At 38.8% G+C, this 19,959-nt stretch overlaps 1 protein-coding gene across 11 annotated transcripts in view; it reads right to left on the bottom strand.

Annotated features, from left to right (window-relative positions):
• The window catches only part of Epb41l3 (erythrocyte membrane protein band 4.1 like 3), a 153,364-nt gene extending 134,353 nt beyond the window's left edge, over window positions 1-19,011 (bottom strand). For 2 of the 11 annotated variants that reach the window (XM_090353489.1, XM_090353492.1), the window contains exon 1: window positions 18,839-18,981. In XM_090353489.1, coding sequence (XP_090209615.1) covers window positions 18,839-18,881 — 43 coding nt within the window. In that variant the 5' untranslated portion in view covers window positions 18,882-18,981. Of the gene's footprint in view, window positions 1-18,838 lie in introns of all 11 variants that reach the window. The other 9 variants (XM_090353493.1, XM_090353487.1, XM_090353488.1 and 6 more) reach the window with 9 other exon arrangements.
• Window positions 19,012-19,959: the final 948 nt, after the last annotated feature.

Below are 19,959 nucleotides of genomic sequence, written 5' to 3'. Positions count from 1 at the left end.
CCAGGCAGGACCACTGTTTGAGGCAAAAATGAGATCTTATTTCAATTAATAATCTGGATATAATTGCTTATACCTGTTATCTTAGTTATTTGAAAGGCCATAGGATGGAGGATTAATTGTAGTTCAAGGTCAGCCTGAGGGGAAAAATATGAGATACTACCAAAAATAAATAACGGAATGGGGCCAGGAGTTTGGCCTAGTGGTAGAGTGCTAGTCAGGCATGCACAAAGACTTAGGTTTGATTCCTTGTTACCACATACATAGAAAAAACCCAGAAGTGGTGCTGTGGCTCAAGTGGTAGAGCTTTAAGCCTTGAGAAAACCCAAGGACAGTGTTCAGGTCCTGACCCCAAGCCCAGGACTGGCAAAAATAATAAATAATTAAAAATTAAAAAACTGAAGTAAAAAAGAACTGGGAATGTGGCTAATGTGGTAGAGCACCTATTGAACAAGTATAAGGCCCTGAGTTCACACACAGACACGCACCACACACACACACACACACACACACACACACACACACACACACACACACACACTCCCAAATCGAAACCATTTTTTGCTTTGTTGGTACATGTCAACTGCATAAGACAATAAATTTCATTATGTTTTTATACATGTATATAATACATTTTAAAATCTAAAACATTTTGCATGCTGATATACTGACAAAATGGAAAAATCCCCAAACAGATTTTACCCAATTGGTATCTATTAAACTACACCAAAAAATTTTTCAAAGAAAACCATACAGAGAGGGGGGTGAGGGGAAGGAAAATGGGGACAAAAACATGAGAAGGGGTATCCATGTGTGTGAAGTAATGCACCTTCTATCTGGCGCGTATAACTGTAACCCCTCTATTAATTACAATAAAAAACCATACAATAGTTTTGGATGTGTATATAATACTTTAATATGTATAAAGTATATGTGGAATGTAAGTGAATTTTGTGTTTAAATGTGGCTCCCAGCCAGGAGATATTTCATCATGTATATGAAAACATTCTAAAATGGAATAACATTTCCTACCAGCTTCCCTATCAAATGGCTAATATGCCCTCATATTTAACATAGTCTGGCTCTTCCTGCAAGATGTGAGCATACAGTCACACATTCAGTCCCCTCCAGCTGGGGGCTTTCTGGTGGTCTCCCATTTCCCACAAGCTTAGAAACAGTTATATAAAACCTTTTACATGGCTATCTGTACAAGAAGGAATATGGAAGTGAAGAGATCTGGCCTTTTTCCTTTTGATGCAAATTCCACAAAATTGATTAAGTATAAAAGCAGAAACTCTGAACCCACTTGTTTGGCAAATTAACAGGCAATCTGTTTGCTCAGAGAAGGATGTCAGCTCCATTTGTATTAACTGACATGCCGCACTGAATTATTACAATAAAATTATAGGGTTTGATAAGCGGGGGAAAATTACAGGGAAAATGACTCATGTTACACTTTGGGGAAAGGAAAACAATGACGGAAACAACAACAAATTCCCAACAGTTGTTTTTGGTGAAGACACACAATGTGTTTCTAGCAACACTGTCGTTATCTGGTGCTGCAACTGGGCCCATTCTGCACTGGCAGCACACGCAGGCAAATGTGCTCCAAGAGGCTGTAGGGCACTCACACGGCTCAGTAAACTAAGGCAACACAGAGCCAGGTCCACACTCTTCCCTCTTCAGGGCCGGTCTTCCTGTCCTACATCTCAGCTACTCCTTTCTATTTCCTTTGCAAGGGCAATAATCGACTATAACAAAAGATTTGCTAGGCCACAACAAACCAAGGGCAAATACGTCTCTAGAGCACAGAATTTTCCAAATTCTTTTCTAAAGAAGACACTTAAGCCATCTACTGTGTCCTTTGTCTCAGGATCCTCCAGGTCCTTCCAGGGACCAATACGCTGGGGACACTCCGCTAGGGGACACCTCTCGAACAGATGGGACAGTGATACATTTATTTTCAAGTTCAAGGCAATCATGGGTCCATCCACCATTCAGGACATTATTCATCCCTTCCTGTAGTGAATAAAAATTTATCTGAGTTGTTGTTGATAACTCCCTCCACAGATTTTCCCCCATTCTTTAATTCAAGAAAATCCTAAAAAAGAGAAATCTTAACTGTCCATAGAGTGCAGTACAAACATCTGCAGTGCTGAAAGAGTTAATGATTCTCAGTTCTACCTTTATTTTGCCTTTTGAAGCCCAGCATGGTTTTCACCCATGATATTTTGTTAAATATTTTACTCCATTGCTGGGTTTTTTGATACACTGGTGAATAACAGTACCTAGTAATTAAAAGCCACATCTAGTTTCAAAGATGTCACATACGAAGTCATGCCGACCCCAAAAAATGAAATATGCATGAATTCAAGGAGAATATAAGCAAGGCCAACTAAAGTAGGTCACTAGATTTATTTCTCAGTGGAATAAGTTGGACATGTTTCTGAGCATTGATGTTTTAATCTAGAAGAGGAATCAAGCTTTCCACCTCAGTTTAGAGGGGAAAGGACCAAGGCTGGGGTGATTAAACTCCTTTTCTGTGAGTTACAATGTTTTGATGATAAAATATCAAAGTACAATAATACAGTTTCCATGTTAGTATCGCTTTGTTTAACTATGTACTACGATGAACAATAAAACAGATAGTGATGCCTTAAACCAGCATTTCACAAAATGTCAATGCTTCTAAGAAAGATAACACTCTTATTAACATCTATTATTTGGAAGAACATCATTAGAAAATGCTATACTAATTAACATCTCTCTTTTTCTTTCCAAGTAGTCATCATGTTCCTTGCCTCTCCACCCATGCCCCACCCCGCCCCAAAACCAGGGTCAAAAGAATAGAAAGCATGAGCTACTATTCATGATTCGTAGACAGGCAAAGAACTCAAGAAAAAAAGAAACAACTATAAAAAAAAATGGAGTGCCGAATAATTCAGCTCCTGCTGCTAAGAGTAGACCACAAAATGATCAAAATAGAAGTAAGGCAGAGGAGGCCTCGGAGGTGACCTGCAGGGCCAGGGCAGGCTCTGGTCAAGCTGCCATCGGAGGTACCTAACAGGGTAATTCCACAGGAGCCTTTTGGTTTCAACAAGGAACACACTACATCTGTCAGAACAAATATTTGCTAAAACAGGAGCTAAAAATGGAGACAGATATGTGCTCCACAGTTTATAGGCCTATCAAATATTTTTTTTAAAAAAACAGAACATTATGAATAAGGACAATCTTAAACCTTTGTGATGGCATTAAATAAAATGATTGCAGAATTTAACAACTGAGATTTGAACAATACAGAGACCATACCCAGCAGTTTTCTGTTTTCTTAAACAGAAAATGTTTCAATAATTGGATATTATAGAAGCCACCAGGTGATAATTTGCTTTCTAATTTTGTATATCTTAGCTATTGGTTAATGTTGAATATACCTCATTAAGACACTCTCCCAAGAACACAAAAAGATCATCCCATCTAGCATTTCCTTTTCGTTTTCTTTGGAAGAGTGATGTGTGTCTACCGCTGCTCCCCTGATAATGACAGATTGAGTGCACAATTGCTAACATCTACTCCTCAAATCTCAAAGAGTATCTAATTAAGTACCAGATATGAGAGATTTGTCTTGACTGTGTGTTAGTAGAATATTACAAAATGAATGAATGTAGTCATTTAACAAAGAAACAGAACCATGATGAATATGGCTAGATAAGGTGTAAGAGAGAAGGGACCTTTCCATCCAGGTGTGGTTGTGTATACATATAATCCCAGCAGCTTGAAAACAGAGGCAGGAGTATAGTAAAGTTCAAAGCCAGCCTCTGGGAAAGTTAGGAAAAGCTTACCTCAAAACCAAAATTAAATAAAAGGTTCAAGCTGTAGACTGCTTGCCTACCATATGGAAGGCCCTAAGTCCAATTCCAATCCACAAAAAAATAAGAAAAAAAGAAAAGGAAAAGGAGCTATTTTTGAAATTTTGATTAAGTACCATAGTAAGTACAGTAAAAGTAGGATAATGACAAAAAAAGTTTTGGGATTAGATAGTCTTAGAGTTCAAATTCCAAATCTATTTTTTCTCTGTATCTTTTTTTTTGCCAGTCCTGGGGCTTGAACTCAGGGCCTAAGCACTGTCCTTGGGCTTTCTCAAGGCTAGAGCTCTGCCACTTGAGCCACAGCACCACTTTCAGCTTTTTTTTTTTTTTTTTTTTTTTTTTTTTATGTATGTGGCACTGAGGAATCAAACCTGGGTCTTTGTGCATGCTAGACAAGAACTCTACCATAAGGCCAAACTCCTGGCCCCTCTCTCTGTATTCTTTTTTATTTTGTCACTTGTGGGGCTTGAACTCTGGACCTGAGCACTGTCCCTGAACTTTTGTATTCAAGACTAGTGCTCTAACCCTTTGAGCCACAGATCCACTTCAGATTTTCTGGTCCTTAAGTGGATTAGAGTCTCACAGCCTTTCCTGTCCCAACTGCCTTTAAGTGCCAGTTCTCTGATCCCAATCTGCTGAGTGGTTAAGATTACAGGTGTGAGTCACAAGCACCCGCACTGCTTTCTGTATCTTGTCAGACATTATCATTTAACTCCGGAAGGTAAAGTTTCATTCAGTGTAAACCAGGAGATAATACCTACTCCCTATAGACGTCAGAGGATTAGAGATAACAGAAAATCAGAAAAGCTTCTGGTACAAAATAGATGACACTCAAACAATATTTGTTATAACAGTGAATGCATAAAAAATGACTATAACTATCACTGCTGGTGCCCAAAATAGCTTTGGGATGAACAGTCATAAAATTTTGCAATATTGATAACTAGTGTCAACATTAACCACAAAAACCTTAGCCATGATATATAATGATCATACTTAAACATTTTTTCTCAAAAAGAAGAATATATTAAACATTGTTCAATAATGGACCTATAGAGATTATTTTCAAGTAAAAGGATTATCTTTTTATAACACAAATATTTACTCCTTTCTGCCAGAGATTTTGGCTGCATTATCATAATACAGTTAAGCACATTTGGAGGTATAAATTGTGAATCAGATGAAAGAAGAACATTATCATTCAGAATATAGTCAACAGCTATCTTTTTCAAGTCTGTAAGCTTCAAACTTGCCTTAGATTGTTGAAATACACAGATTTAGTCAAAAATCACTTAGCTATGAAATTTTATGAGCATTCTAAGTCCTCAGAGCACATATTTACTCTCTTAGTTTTTGACCAGGGTCAATATTTAATGAGCCCTATAAAAGGATATAAAATTGCTCTTAAAAGCCATCATAGCTGGGCCCTGGTGGCCCTTGTGGGTAACCCGAGCTGCTCAGGAAGCTGAGATCCCAGGAGCAAAGTCCGAAGCTAGCCTAGGCAAACAAATCAGTGAGACTTATCTCCAATTGACCAGCAAAAAGCCAGAAATGGCAGCATGGCTCAAGTGGTATCATCCCCATTCCTTTAAAAAAAAAAACCCTCTGAGAGTGCAAGGCCCTGATTTCAAGCCCAGTACTATCCTCATGGGGGAAAGGGGAGGGGTGGAAGGAGGATTAGATCTAAAATAATGAAGCAACAAGCACAGAACAACAGGCATGTGTTCCATTTTACTACAATGACTACAAATCAGATCAGAAACAGACTATATTTTAACCACAGACAAAAGAAGTAACAAGGACCCGGTATAAGAAACTTCGGGAACTCAGCAAACAGTGACACATTAAATAAACAATCTCCTACAAAGACAGACATCTCTATAGTCCTCTTGCAAGGTCATAAGTGCCTCTGAAATCAGTGCATAGATATCATGGGCCGGTCAAAGGACATATGACTATCATTTATGTTAGCAGTGGTGACTGAAGCAATGTTCATCTTTCCCTCCAAGCCCTAAATTTTCCCTAAATCTCTCCTTCTTAGCCAACACAATCACCCCCCCACCCCGATAAATCTTTACTTTCTTCCTCAAGCTATTCAATTGTTCTGCAAAGGAAATAAAAGCCACCATTCCAAATCAGAAACAGTCTTACATCATAAATTTGTTATGAATGTGTACAATCTTACTGTGAAATGCAATGTAGTTTTCCTTCCCTTGAATTTATCAAACTTTAAAATATTCTAAAATCTGTAGGTATAAGCATACAATATAAGCTTTAAAAAGAGATTGTCTAAAATTATGTCCTTGTTACTATTTTGGTTTTAAAAACCTTTTTCTCGAAAAATAAAGTATATATACTTATATGTGTGAATGTATATTTATATGTCATATATCTTTATACATTCCCATATAGGTGTTTAGATATACATTTTACACATGTACATCTGCACATAAACACACATGTAATATATATTTACAATATGTACTATATAAGATATATAACATAAAACCTAATATATAATACAATGCACATATATTAATATACATTTGCCATTTAACTTGCAATGAATCTATGAGGTAAAGACTATTACTAGTTCTACTTCAAGTCATGGGGCTTGAGCTCTGGGCCTGGGTGCTGTCCCTGAGCTCTTCAGCTCAAGGCTACCACCCTACCACTTGAGCCACAGCCCCTCTTGCAGTTTTCTAACGGTTAATTGTAAGAGTCTCATGGACTTTAGTGTCCGGGCTGGCTTTGAACCTCAATCCTCAGATCTCAGCCTCCTGAGTAGCTAGAAATACAGGCGTGAGCCACTGTGCTCAGCAGTATTTAATTTCTTTCCGGTTATACAGTTTATAGTTGGTAAAGATCTTGACTTGGACTCTAAACTGCTAACAACTGCTTTCCACTATAATAGACACAAAAGCCATATTTAGAGGCACCTTCATTGTTCATCTGGAGAGACAAGGCAGTTGTATAGACTTCGGGGATTCTGCTTTACCAAAACTGCCTCACCCACTCCAAGCTGATGGGTGTGTTTAGGCAATCCTAGCTGTGTAGTTTTCCAAGAGTGAAGGGAGGCCCCAGCTCTAGGACCTGTTTTAATGGGCCTGCACACTCCCGTGGCTTGGCATGTTGTAACGAACTCTCTCTAGGATTAGTAACATTAATAAAGCAATTACAGTAACACAAGGAGGGCAACTTTAACCCAGTTTTCATTTTTCTATGTGCACATAAACGTCAAATAAACCCAATGAGGCTAGCATTGCTACTCACATTTTACAGGACAAGAACCTGAATGGAGATACTAAAGAACTTGTCTACATCTAAACTGTTGGTAAAAATGATGAACAGTGATGGAGCTGGAATAAGATGTGGACATCTGGAATACAGAATCTCATAGCAGAGATCTGCAAGATACATAAGGCCATGTAGTATGACGCTAAACGAAAGGACCTCTAGGATATAGAAACAAAAGCCATATAATGAATGATTGTTGTCCTTAATGTACTATGTTATCTCTCATCTCTTTTGGTTATCTCATATTGTTACAGTATTTCACTTTGTTATCTGATATATTGGATATATTTGTATTTGGTTATTTGAAATTGGATAGGAAAGGGGGAAAAACAAGATGAGGGGTGGGGTGGGGGGAGGGAAATGGGGACCAGGACACATGAGAAAGGGTATCAAAGTATGTGAAGTAATGCACCTTCCATCTGGTGAATGTGATGTAACTCTTCTATTAATTACAATAAAAATATATGAAAAAGAAAAAAAGAACTTATTGTATATCATCAATCTAATCTAAATCTTCCACATGATTATATAATATATGTAAATTTTATATATTACCTATTAAATATTGATGGTTATATAAAGTGTACAATATATAATCACATAAAATGTAAGCTAAAAATCCTTAGAATTCAGAAATGTAAGGAGAGTGACTTTAGCGAGTTTGGACTGCTGAAATCTTTAGTTGCTTGGCAATGTTGAGATCGATACCTTTTCTACGATCCCTCTCCCCACATCTCTTTTTATCAGAGCCATATACATTAAAATCACTACAGGGATCTTAGTATTATACCTCCATCAAGGAAGACGACTTTTGAGAGGATGAATAGGGGATACAGAGTTAATGTTTATGAAGCTAGTAATGAGGCTGGCATGTCATCAAAACATTTTCAGTCTTATCCTCTTTTCACAGAAAGAAAACAGAAGAAACAAAACAGGTCTATCAGACATTTCCATTTTACAAAAAGCCACATTGTCTATGTCATGGGAAAGTCTTTTTTTTTTTTCCATTCCTGGGCTTAAGTTCAGGGCCTGAGCACTGTCCTTGGACTTTCTCAAGGCTAAAGCTCTACCACTTGTGCCTCAGCACCACTTCTGGCTTTTTTCTATGTATGTGATATGGAGGAATCGAACCCAGCTCTTCATGCATGCTAGGCAAGCACTCTACCACTAGGCCAAACTCCCAGGCCCTGTCCTTGGTTTTTTTCTCAAGCCTAGCGCTTCACCACTTGAGTCACAGAACCACTCTGGCTTTTCTATGTATGTGGTACCAAGGAATCGAACCTGGGTCTTTGTGCATGCTAGGCAAGCACTCTACCAGTAGGCCAAACTCCTGGCCCACTGGAAACTCTTTTACAAAATACTTTAAAACCTCAAACTTAGGTCAGACACAACAGCTCTTATTGCAATCCCAGCGACGTGATCTCTTTCCTTCCTCAAGTTAGACACACTATTCAGACTTAAGAGAAAATTTAAATTTACTAGGAAGAAGGAAAAAGAAGGCACTAACCAAAAATTCCTTTCAGATGAGAAGTTCTTCAGAGCTAAGTTACAAATAATTTTAGTAACAGGAAAACATAAAGATCTATCACTATACTTCAGTGTAATCTCCTACAGTGGTTCAAATTATTATTCATTGTTCTTTCATTAGAATGCATGTCTAATCACTCTCTTGTTTATCTGAAGAGGTAAATACTACCTAATTTTGATTTTTCCCAGACCAGAAAATGAAAGGGATAAAAATTCCAAATTGAGTGGGAAGAAAAAAATCTGTTTACCTGAAAATGACCTAAAATTAAAAGAGAAGGAACAAAGTAGGCCAGGTGGCGTATTAGGGAAAGTACTAGAAGGTGCAAGTGTTCGTTATTAGGGAGAGGGGTTAGGCTACTTTAATAAGCATAAGAACCTCAAGCCAAAATTAATCGGAAATGACTGGAACACAACAGTCACCAGGAAAGCATAGCCAGATTGCTTAGCAGGATATGGACTGGTCAAATCCATATTGGTTTTCCCAGGTCCAAGGAAGTCACACAAGCTATACATGGCAATCCTTGGCATCAGCCAGACCCACGTTTTGAGGCCATAATTAAAATTTAAAGCCAGCGTGTTCCCTGCAAAATCATTATCTGCCTTCATAAATGTATGGGGATTGTTTTGCAGTGTGTTTTCATCTCCCTTTCACTTAAATCTGATTTAACACTCAGATTATAGCTTAGGAGTACGGTCTATGAGTGAGGACTTAGATTTGATCCTCAGCCCTACAAGCATATATACATATGAACCTTCCTTTTTAAATAAATGAGGAAGCACACAAAAAATTAGATGTTTTCTGAGCAACTATAAAGTGCCACACACTGACCTAAGAACTGGGGCCTATCGCAATGGAGAAACAGGTATAAATTCTGTCCTTTGGCATCTGGTAACATGGTTGGAGGAGACAAAATACACATGTAAAATACATAGGAAATGGAAACTGTAATACTTGTAACAATTGTAAACACAGCCCCAGTCTCCATTGACAACTCTAGCTTCTTCTCTGTAGAGCTGTATTGCTATGTTGAGTTGAACATTACTATGGACGATGCACTTACACACAGGCACCTTTAAAGACCATATCTATGATAAGAAGTGTGATTATTTTAATTCACTAAAAAAAGAAATTTAATGAGGAACCATCTGTCCATAAAACTACACTGTGGTACATCAAGAACTTAGTCATATAATTTTTGATTGACATGAATTATTCATTCAATAACAAGAACACAGTCACTGTAACCACAATGATATGTCTCTTCAAAAAGTTCTCTGGATGAATACAGGATCTTTGGTAGGTTTTCTAAACATCTCCCAGGTCTGTGTCATCCATCATGGTTCAAATCACCTTGGGACAGCAGATCAAGTCTCAGCCCAAGACAAAGTCTAAGGCTCAGCTGCTCCTCTGCCCTACTGGCAGAAGCTATCTAGGCCCAAAGCCACTGGGACCTGATCATAATGCTGACAATCTCTCTCTGTCTCTGTCTCTGTCTGTCTGTCTGTCTGTCTGTCTGTCTGTCTGTCTGTCTGTCTGTCTGTCTCTGTCTCTGTCTCTCTCACACACACACACGTTCTGTAGTTCTAGATACTTGGGTAACAGAGGCATGAAGATGAAAGTTAGCCTGGGAATTGTGTGAATTTTTTTTTCTTTTTGGTGGGTCATGGGGCTTGAACTCTGGGCCTGGGCATTGTCCCTGAGCTCTTCAGGTCAAGGCTACTGCCCTACCTCTTGAGCCATAGCCCCTCTTCCCATTTTCTAGTGGTTAATTGTAGATAAAGTTTCATGTTCTTTAGTGCCTTGGCTGGCTTTGAACCTTCATCCTCAGATTTCAGCCTCCTGAGTAGCTAGGTTGTGTGAAATTTTTTATTTTATTTATTTTTTTATTTGTTAGGGTCATGTATAGAGGGGTTACAGTTACATTCAACAGATAGTTGGTGCATTACTTCTCACACACTGATAACCGTCTTATGTTTTTGTCCCCATTTCCTTCCCTCTACCCTCTTCCAGTTGTGTGAAATTTTATCTGAAACAATAACAAATATAAAGGGCTGGGGGACAATATGGCTCAAGTGGAAAAGCACCTGCCAAGCATGTATTAAGTCCAAATCTCAGTCTCACACACACATACACACAAATGTATATGTATACATGTATATACACATATACACTCATGTATGTATATGTATGCATACACAATACACATGTATGTATATTTCACCTAGATGTATATATGTGTACACGGTATCTAGATACATGTATGTATATTTGTATATACATATCCATAAAACCACAGTTAGCTTTGTGTGTTCACTGTTGTAATCCCAGCACTTTGCACAATACCACATGTTCTAACAGAATACACAGATAACCAACCAAAAGGAACAAAGAAACAGAACTTTACAAAGGCTCCCTGGCTCCCATCGCAGCATGCGTTGTCATTCTTTTCCATGTGAATGTGAACTTTGGTGAACTTCAACAAATTTTTCACTTCTTTTTTTTTTTTTTTTTTTTCCGGTCATGGGGCTTGAATTCTTGGCCTGGGTGCTGTTCCTGAGGTCTTTAGCTGCTCTACCACTTAAGCCACTCTACCACTTAAGCCACAGCGCCACTTCCTGAGTTTTTGAGTTCTAATCATCACAGAAGCCATATGAATATCCTACCTGGACAAAACACAATTCCAAAAGGCTTGACTTCCGGGCCTAGAGCTGGGAACCAGCACTGGCACTGAGCTTGTGGGGACTGAGTCACAAGATAGGTTGGCCTGGTTTTTTTTGTTGTGGTTTCCTTGAGTTGAGAGATACTTGAACTGGAGTCATTTGGAGACACTGTAATTCTGAAGCTGACCTTGCTTCATCTTGGGAAACAGTAAAACACCCACTGAGGTAAGAAACCTTCGGGGCTCTGATTAGGCCAGTAACACAGGCGTTTCGACTACACTAACTTTACTAAGTAAAGTTATTGTACAATTCTAGCCAGGAGAAGCAAGGAAATTACCAATTTCAAATTCAATGCTTACATAGTAAGCATAGAAATAAGTCTGGTAATAAATCAGTACAACTAATAAAGGCTTCACTGGAAACTGAATGGGAAAAAGAGTAATTTTGGGTGTGGGTAGTTCATGTCTATAATCTTAGCTACTTGGGAGGCTGAGATCTGAGGATCCCTGTTCAAAGCTAGCCTATGCAGGAAAGTCTGTAAGACTCTAGACTCTTATCTCCAATAATCATCATCAAAAAAAAAAAGAAGGGCTGGGAGTTTGGCCTAGTAGTTAAAGTGTTTGCCTAGCATGCATGAAGACCCGGGTTCGATTCCTCAGTACCACATACATAGAAAAAAGCCAGAAGTGGTGCTGAGGCTCAAGTGGTAGAGCTCTAGCCTTGAGAAAGTCCAAGGACAGTGCTCAGGCCCTGAACTCAAGCCCAGGACTGGCAAAAAAAAAAAAAAAAAAAAGAAGCTGGAAGCAGAGGTGTGGCTCAAGCAGAAGGGTACCAGCCAGCCTTTAGTGGAAAAGCAAGTGAGAGCACAAGGCCTTGAGTTCAATTCCCAGTTACAAACACACAAACACAACACACACAGAAAGAAAGAAAATTATGAAGTTTAATTTACATATTTCCATATATATTTTTTTGCTATTCTCTACAATGATCCTTTCATGTACCTTTTCCTCGTGTTAAAGCACTCTTGGGGAGAAATGCACCCACCTGCAGATGGGTAATAACTCATTTGGTTTACTAGGCTGGCACCCCATTATTGGAAAAGCTTAAGATCCTTAATTACAGATGGCAACTCTAGCTACAAAGGAAGAAGTTCTCTCGTGAATTTATCTTCAAGTTTGAAGATAGTGAAGCAATTTAAATGTGACAAACAGTGACTGCTGGTTTGATGGTTGTTCCTGTATGTGGCGAATGTGAGTGTGTGCCATTCTTGGATGAGTGTAGGCAGACTGCTCGTTAACATATATTATAATGTACTGCAAGCCCTCACTGCTGATGCTAGTATCACAAAACAGTGCTGTCTGCAAGAAAGCAAAGCTTATAATCAGTTCCAATTCACAAATGTACGAATGTCATAATACCTTGAGAATATCTGTAAGGCATAAATAATGCAGCATGACATTAATAAACAAAATTATATTGACTCAGAGCAACCTAACTTCTTCCCTTATCAATCACAAAGGAAGAATATTAACCCCACCACAGACATAGTAAGAGTCATGTTTAATCCCCTTTGACCACTTGACTATAGAATTATTATCATTGGTACTTAGCAGATGGGAAATCTAACACTTAGCTCTACTTCCTTTCCCTTTTTAGATTTTATATAATTTCCTAGTGCAGCAAAACTTGGGAATGGTCAACCAGCCATAATGAAACTTATGCAGTCTGAGTCCAAGGCCAGGTCTTTTTGCTCTGTGTTAAGAGAAAATTTCTATCAAACATTATTACTAGTATTATTATCTTCCTAGAATATATACCTGACACGAGTCAGTAATCTGCAGAGCCATTAAGACAAGAGTCCTAAAGGCAGATAGCTCCAATTGTGGTCCAGGGACCACTTGGGTGAGATAGCACTCTAGCTGGCTGTGCCTAGATGGTGACACCAGATCGATTAAGAGAATCTGGGGTCTGGGGCTCGAGTTCTGGAGTAGAGCCCATGTTTATCATGTGCTGGTCTCAGCACTGCCCGGTAAACAAAGAATCTGTGCATAGTTTCCTAGAAACTCCTTAACAAACCTGCCAGAAAATTCTGTTGCACATACAACTCTGGTAAACAATGTCTTACTAATTGTAACCCTCTCCTACTGTTGTTTGGGTTTCTACACTTGACAAAATTGTATATTTTTATCTCTTGGATGGCAGGGTTTGTCCATGCCACAAAATCTGATGAAATTCTACCCTGTCTTTGAGGGTCATTTTCAGAGTCTCATGATTCCTAACACTAGTCTCTAAGAGCAAGCAAAGCAGGTGAACAGCATATAATAGCTGACCTGGGAAAACATGAATTATTTGTCTGTTCTGAGAACATTGGCACACATGTTTTAAAATACAAATCTTATTTCAGCCTCAGGAAGCTTCATCACCACTTCACAGCTCGGAATCCTTGTCCGGAGAAGTGAACTTCCCAGAGAAAACTAGCTCAGGGTTAGTAATTGTCTCCTTCTGCTACTTTCCTTACCCATTGAGTATTCTTTTTTTTTTTCTGCAAGGCAGCTGTTCTTCATGAATTACTGCTAGGCGTATTTCAAGACTTACAAATGTCTTGAGTTAGACAAATAAATCAAGCCAAGTCTATTTTCTCAATCCTATTCTTGGCCTGAAATAATGGTATATAGTTATAGCACAGATTTTTTTTTTGGTTAGCACTTGGGCTTGCATACAAGGCCTGGGCACTGTCCTTTAGCTTCTCCCTCCCCCCTGCCCCACCAGGCTAGCACTCTACCACTTGAGCCACAGCTCCACTTTTAGCTTTTTGGTGGTTAACTGGAGATAACAGTCTCATAGACATTTTGCTCAGGTAGGCTTCAAATTGTGATTCTCAGTTCTGAGCCTTCTGAGTAGCTGGGATTACAGGCATGAGCCCAAGTATCAGGCTGGTACATTGTTTGATTGCCAACCTGTTACAATATTGGGAAGTAGTGGAATCTTAGGAGGTGGGGCTTAGTGGAAGGAAGCTAGGCCATTGGATGTAGGCTAGTGCCCTTCTTTCACTTCCTGGTCTCCATGAAGTGAGCAACTTTCTATCACATACATAACACCCTCCCCCCTTCACCTCATATAATATTCTGTCTTGCTACAGGGCAAAGCAACAGAGCCCATGTGATCCCAGTTTGAAATCTCAGTGACCATAAGCCAAAATAAACATTTCCTCTGGATATGTTAATTATTTCAGTTTTGCCACAGAAATGGAAAGCTAACACAAAAATTCAACAAGACTCTCTGTAATGAAATGGATGTTTAAAAATCCTTCTTGCTGGGGCCGAGAGTTTGGCCTAGTGGTAGAGTGCTTGCCTAGCATGCACGAAGACCCCGGTTCGATTCCTTGGTACCACATACATAGAAAAAAAGCCAGAAGTGGTCCTGAGGCTCAAGTGGTAGAGCTCTAGCCTTGAGAAAGTCCAAGGACAGTGCTCAGGCCCTGAGCTAAAGCCCAGGACTGGCAAAAAAAAATCCTTCTTGCTAAATATTCACACAGAACAGAGATGTACATGCAAGCCATATGCAAGCCATAGGGACTGTGTTTTCTACCTGCTTCATGCAAGCCTTCTGGTGTGCGTGTGTGTGTGTGTGTGTGTGTGTGTGTGTGTGAAGAGAATGATGACATGTGCAGACAGCAAGTGGCAGGAGAAGCAGGGCTGGACAAGAAGTTTCATACCAGAGGGAAACATTTATACTGCTGAAAATGATAAGGAAGAGTAAATATTTACGTACATGAAAAGGCTACTCAAGACATACAGTATGAAAAAGAAAATGTATAGTAATATTTTAGAAGTCTAGTTAAACTGTTATTGCTATTTATTAGGCACTTACAGGGTAACAGACACAGAGTACACTATTTACATGTTTTATGCTATTTAACCCTCATATCTGAGAGAAACATCATCACAGATTTTTTTTTAAGTATAAATGGCCAATTAGACTCTAAGAAGCAAAAAGTCCTGACTTTTGGTATAGTTATTCAACAGCAAGATTGGAAGCTCAACCATGTTTGTGTGGTTATAAGATCCACTATAACAGATGAAACTGTCAGAGGCATTAGAACATGGGAAGGTATTTGTCAAAAGCATTCACAGAATGTACCTCCAAAAGATGAGGTGTCTTCTTTTTAAAATTATTGTTTATTATTGTTTTTATTACCTGAGAACCTTTTAAAATGAGTATGCATTTTTTAAAAATTTGAAATGAAAACGACATTCTAATTGGAAGGATAAAAAAGGAAAATTTCATGTAGATCTTACTTTCCATCTCAAATAGTCCAAAAGTAATATTTAATCTCTAGCTAACTGTGCTCACAAAAATTACATGCAGCACATATTGCCAAATATCAATCACTGAAAGTTAAAACTGTTACACTCAATTTCTGGAAAATTTTTGGATTAGTGTATTAACAAAAGGCCATCTGTCTGTAACTTCCTTGTCTTGCAATTCATCCTATATTTATCATCACATAAATGTCTCAACCACTTCCAATGGCTCCCCCACTATCTAACAAAGCCCAAACAATCCAAACATGTTCCACCATCAGGTCACACGCCCCCAACATAGGCTCATCCTCCGTACTTTCCAATAATATAAAACTTCCTTCCAATTAAGTCTAGGCCTCCCAACCTCCTCACTGTCCTATTTGGAATGCCTTCTCAATGACTAATCTGAACCCAAAATCCAACTAGCCACACCAAGGGCAAAAGTGGAAAAATCAAAATGAAGATAGTGCAACATAAAAAGATAAACCTAACAAATACAATTACTGATACACACAAGCCATGTAACTAAGCCATACGCCATGCAAATAAATATTCAATATTATAAAGCATTTGTTAGAAAGTGTACATATATAAGGTTTGCATCTGAAGCGTTTCTCAAAGGCTTTGGCACTGGTATGTTGCTTCCCAGCTCATGGCATCTTTCAGAGATGGAGTCTAAGGAGAGGAAGTTAGGTCATTGGTGGTGTGCCTTTAAAGGGTACAGCCCTTCTTTCTGACCCCATTTTACTTTCTGGTGACCCTGAAATGAGGAATCTTGTTCTACCATGTGCTCCTAACATAGAGGACTGCCTCTCCACCAGCCTAAAAGCAATGGGTAGAAGCCAAAAGCCTAGGTCATAATAAACTCTACCACCAGGCCACACTCCAGGCCCCAAATTTGCCTCTCTTTAAGCTGATCATCTCAGGTATTTGTTTCATTAGTAGAAAGCTGATTGATTACTCTAACTCCTAAAAGTGACAAACCATATTTCATAAAATTATTACATCATTAGGTGTCAGACAGAATGTTATATAGCCCTTTACCAAATAAGCCACGACTCACACATTTTTAAGTATTAGAATTTCAGCTCTCCACTTATTTGCAGAACGTTTAGACTTACCTAGATAGGCAATGCATACATAACATATAAGCAATGCAAAATGGTCTAGGGATCTAGGGTCTAAGTATTCCTAAAACTTCTCACATACAGAATCGACTTTTCTGAATTACATGTCTTCCCCAAGTCACTACAAATTATGCTTTTGCATGTAATGCTATCTTCTGTCACCAAGAACACTGAAATGCATCATTTCTGAAGGACATTCCATTGGTGTCTCCAAAATCGACCTCCCCCACCAGCTGACATTGCATGTCAACTCAATGAGTTCAGCTGACATCTTTTTCTCTACCATATGACTGACAGAGATGACAAAGCATATTCAAAGGTTTAGAGATACTAAATGTAGAGAAATTTCATTTGTTTTAGAGATGATGAATTTAAGAGTCTAGAATAAGCCAGACATCTGTAATCCCAGCTACTCTGGAAGCTGAGATCTGAGGATTTCGGTTCAAAGCCAGCCCAGGAACGAAAGATTGCGAGATGCCTATTACCAATTAACCACTAGAAAACCAGAAGTGGCACTGTGGCTCAAGTGGTAGAGTGCTAGTCTTGAGCACAAAGACACTCAGGGACAGCATCCAGGCCCTGTGTTCAAGCCTCAGGACTGGCTAAATAAATAAATAAATAACTGACTGCATACATGAGCTTGGTGCTTCTTGTATATACAATCAGCCTCCCCAAGCATTCTCAAACTCATATCTCTCTCTCTCTCTCTCTCTCTCTCTCTCTCTCTCTCTCTCTCTCTCTCACGCACACACACACACACACACACACACACACACACACACACACATTAGTGAGGCACAAATCACAAATGATCTCATCTGTATTCATTCCATAAGTACCGAGTCAATACCTTGAGAATTTAGACCTCTAATTAGTTTCGGGATGAATTCACTACCCATCCAGAATAACTATTAAAGAAATACACCTAGGGGGTAGGTGAAATACTGCAAAATTTGTTTTCTAGGTCTAACACAGAATTTTCTGTGAACACACACACACACACATACACACACACACACACACACAGCACATACACGCTTTTAGTCTGTGAGGAAGGGCTATAAGAGTAATTTATCAAAATGCCAACAATCTAAAAATTAAGTTGTCAGCTTTTCCTCTGTACTGCAAATTATAGAAGAATTAGGGGTTTGGTGCTAATAGAATCTTACAATCCTAAAGTGTGCAATTTAACCAATCGTCCCAAGGTCTAAAAATGCCATGCTGAAGACATTTCAACCACATGATCTATACTTTTGGTACTTAATTTCTACTTCTCTGTTTCCACGTTGCCTGCATGGTTTCCTTCCTTGTACTTTGGAAATGTGTTTTGGAAGAGCCACACAGATTAGTGAGCACCGCCCTGAGCTTCTTTGTGCATATATCAGCATTAAAAAATGACAGAGTCATCTCCCTAACAGAAGCACAGGCAAAGCAAGAGACTAGTACTCTTTGCTTCAGTTTTTTAAATGAATTTAATCATTTAAAAATTATTTAGTTAACATTAATGTGGGATGCAATATGTCACTCAATATCTGTACACTCCAGTTCTAACCGAGGACTAAACCACTAAATATGATATATTTAACAAATAAAACACTAAGTGGAAATCTATTAGCCCTGATCCTAGCAAATGTATTTTGCACTTGTGAAGCCCCTAGCTTTCCCAGTGATTTTACAATTGCCAACTGCAACCAAATCACTCACAAATAGGCTACCTTATCCAGAAAAGAAATAGTACCATTAAACACAAGACATACTTTCAAAGGCCTAACCTAATCACCAAAATCAAACATTAAGCCAGAATATCCTTTCACTACAAACAATAGTGGGAAATACATGCACTCAACGCATAAATAGAAAACACTGACTCATTGCTCTGGTTCTTCAGATAATTTTAAAAGTAGCTTTTAAGAAAGAAACAATATTTTCTTTTATACAAAGCATATTTACAGATTTCTACCATTTCTCCAATAACCTCTTCTTCCATGATCCCTTGAAACCTACTCTCCCATGCCATTTTGTATTCCCATCTTTCTTTTAGTTCGCCAAACCATACCTTGTGGTGCAGTTGTTTCTGAACAAGAAGCCGTCTCATTCATTCATGAGGCAACATTAAGGCCAGCAAGAGACTCCAGATGCTCTGCTTTTGCCTGCCCCACCCTTGTTTCTTTTTGAGCATAGTGATGTCACAACACCAAGCAAAGGCAATGACTTCAGTGCTCCAGTCCTTGCTTCTGAGCACGTAATTCTTTACTGCCAGGGCAAATCAAATGACAGCCCTGAGCATCTGATGAATTCCCAGCAAGTAGGCAGCCAGAGAGCCTTCCGAAGGAAACAAATGCAGGGCACCATTAAGAAGCTTTCTAAATGAAATGGTGCTAAAGATAAATTTGATTCATGGTTTTCAATGGTCAAGTCTAAGTTCCCTAATAAAGCTGATATTCAAAGAAGAAAATGGGGCTAGGGCACTTGGAAGAGATTATGAGAATATTAAAGGTGATGAGGGTATACCTTTTAAGAAACTCTGTTTTCAGTCAAATTCTCACAGAAAACCTTTGTTTTCCAGTTTACTCTTGGAGTTCTATTTAACGAGCAACAACATGAATTTTAATTTAGCAAGTGTAGAATATGCATGTGTGTGCGTGTGTGTGTGTGTGTGTGTGTGTCTGTCTGTCTGTCTGTCTGTCTGTCTGTGGCTTGAAAGGCTTCAGGTGCTGAAGTTTTTGCTCAAGGCTGGCACTCTACCTACCACCTTGAGTCACAACTCCACTTCCTGATTTTTGCTTGCTAACTGGAGATAAGAGTCTCATAGATTTTCCTGCCTTGAAGGCTTTGAACCAAGATCCTCAGAGCTCATTTTCCTGAGTAGCTAGGATTACAGGTATGCATTAGTGGCACCTGACTAGGACTTTTTGTTTTGTTTTGTTTCGTTTAAGCAGCAACTCAAAAGATGGATGCACATTCTACCACATAGACAAAAGCCCTCCTTCTGCAGGTGCCTGCCACACTTAATTCAAGTAGATGGCAAACTCAGAAAGAAATCACAAAATGATAAGAACATCATCTCTCAATATGGAAGCATGCCTCATTTCTACTTACATGGCCTTTACTGCCCTTGGGCAATCAATTTTTAAAAGTGTGTGTGTGTGTGTGTGTGTGTGTGTGTGTGTGTGTGTT

The sequence above is a fragment of the Megascapheus bottae genome, chromosome 19 (assembly GCF_031878675.1).
Source record: "Megascapheus bottae isolate mThoBot1 chromosome 19, mThoBot2.hap1, whole genome shotgun sequence".
In the NCBI taxonomy this organism is placed as follows: Eukaryota; Metazoa; Chordata; class Mammalia; order Rodentia; family Geomyidae; genus Megascapheus; species Megascapheus bottae.
The sequence above is the reverse complement of the archived record's forward strand: the minus strand, read 5'-3'. Positions and strand labels throughout refer to the sequence as shown.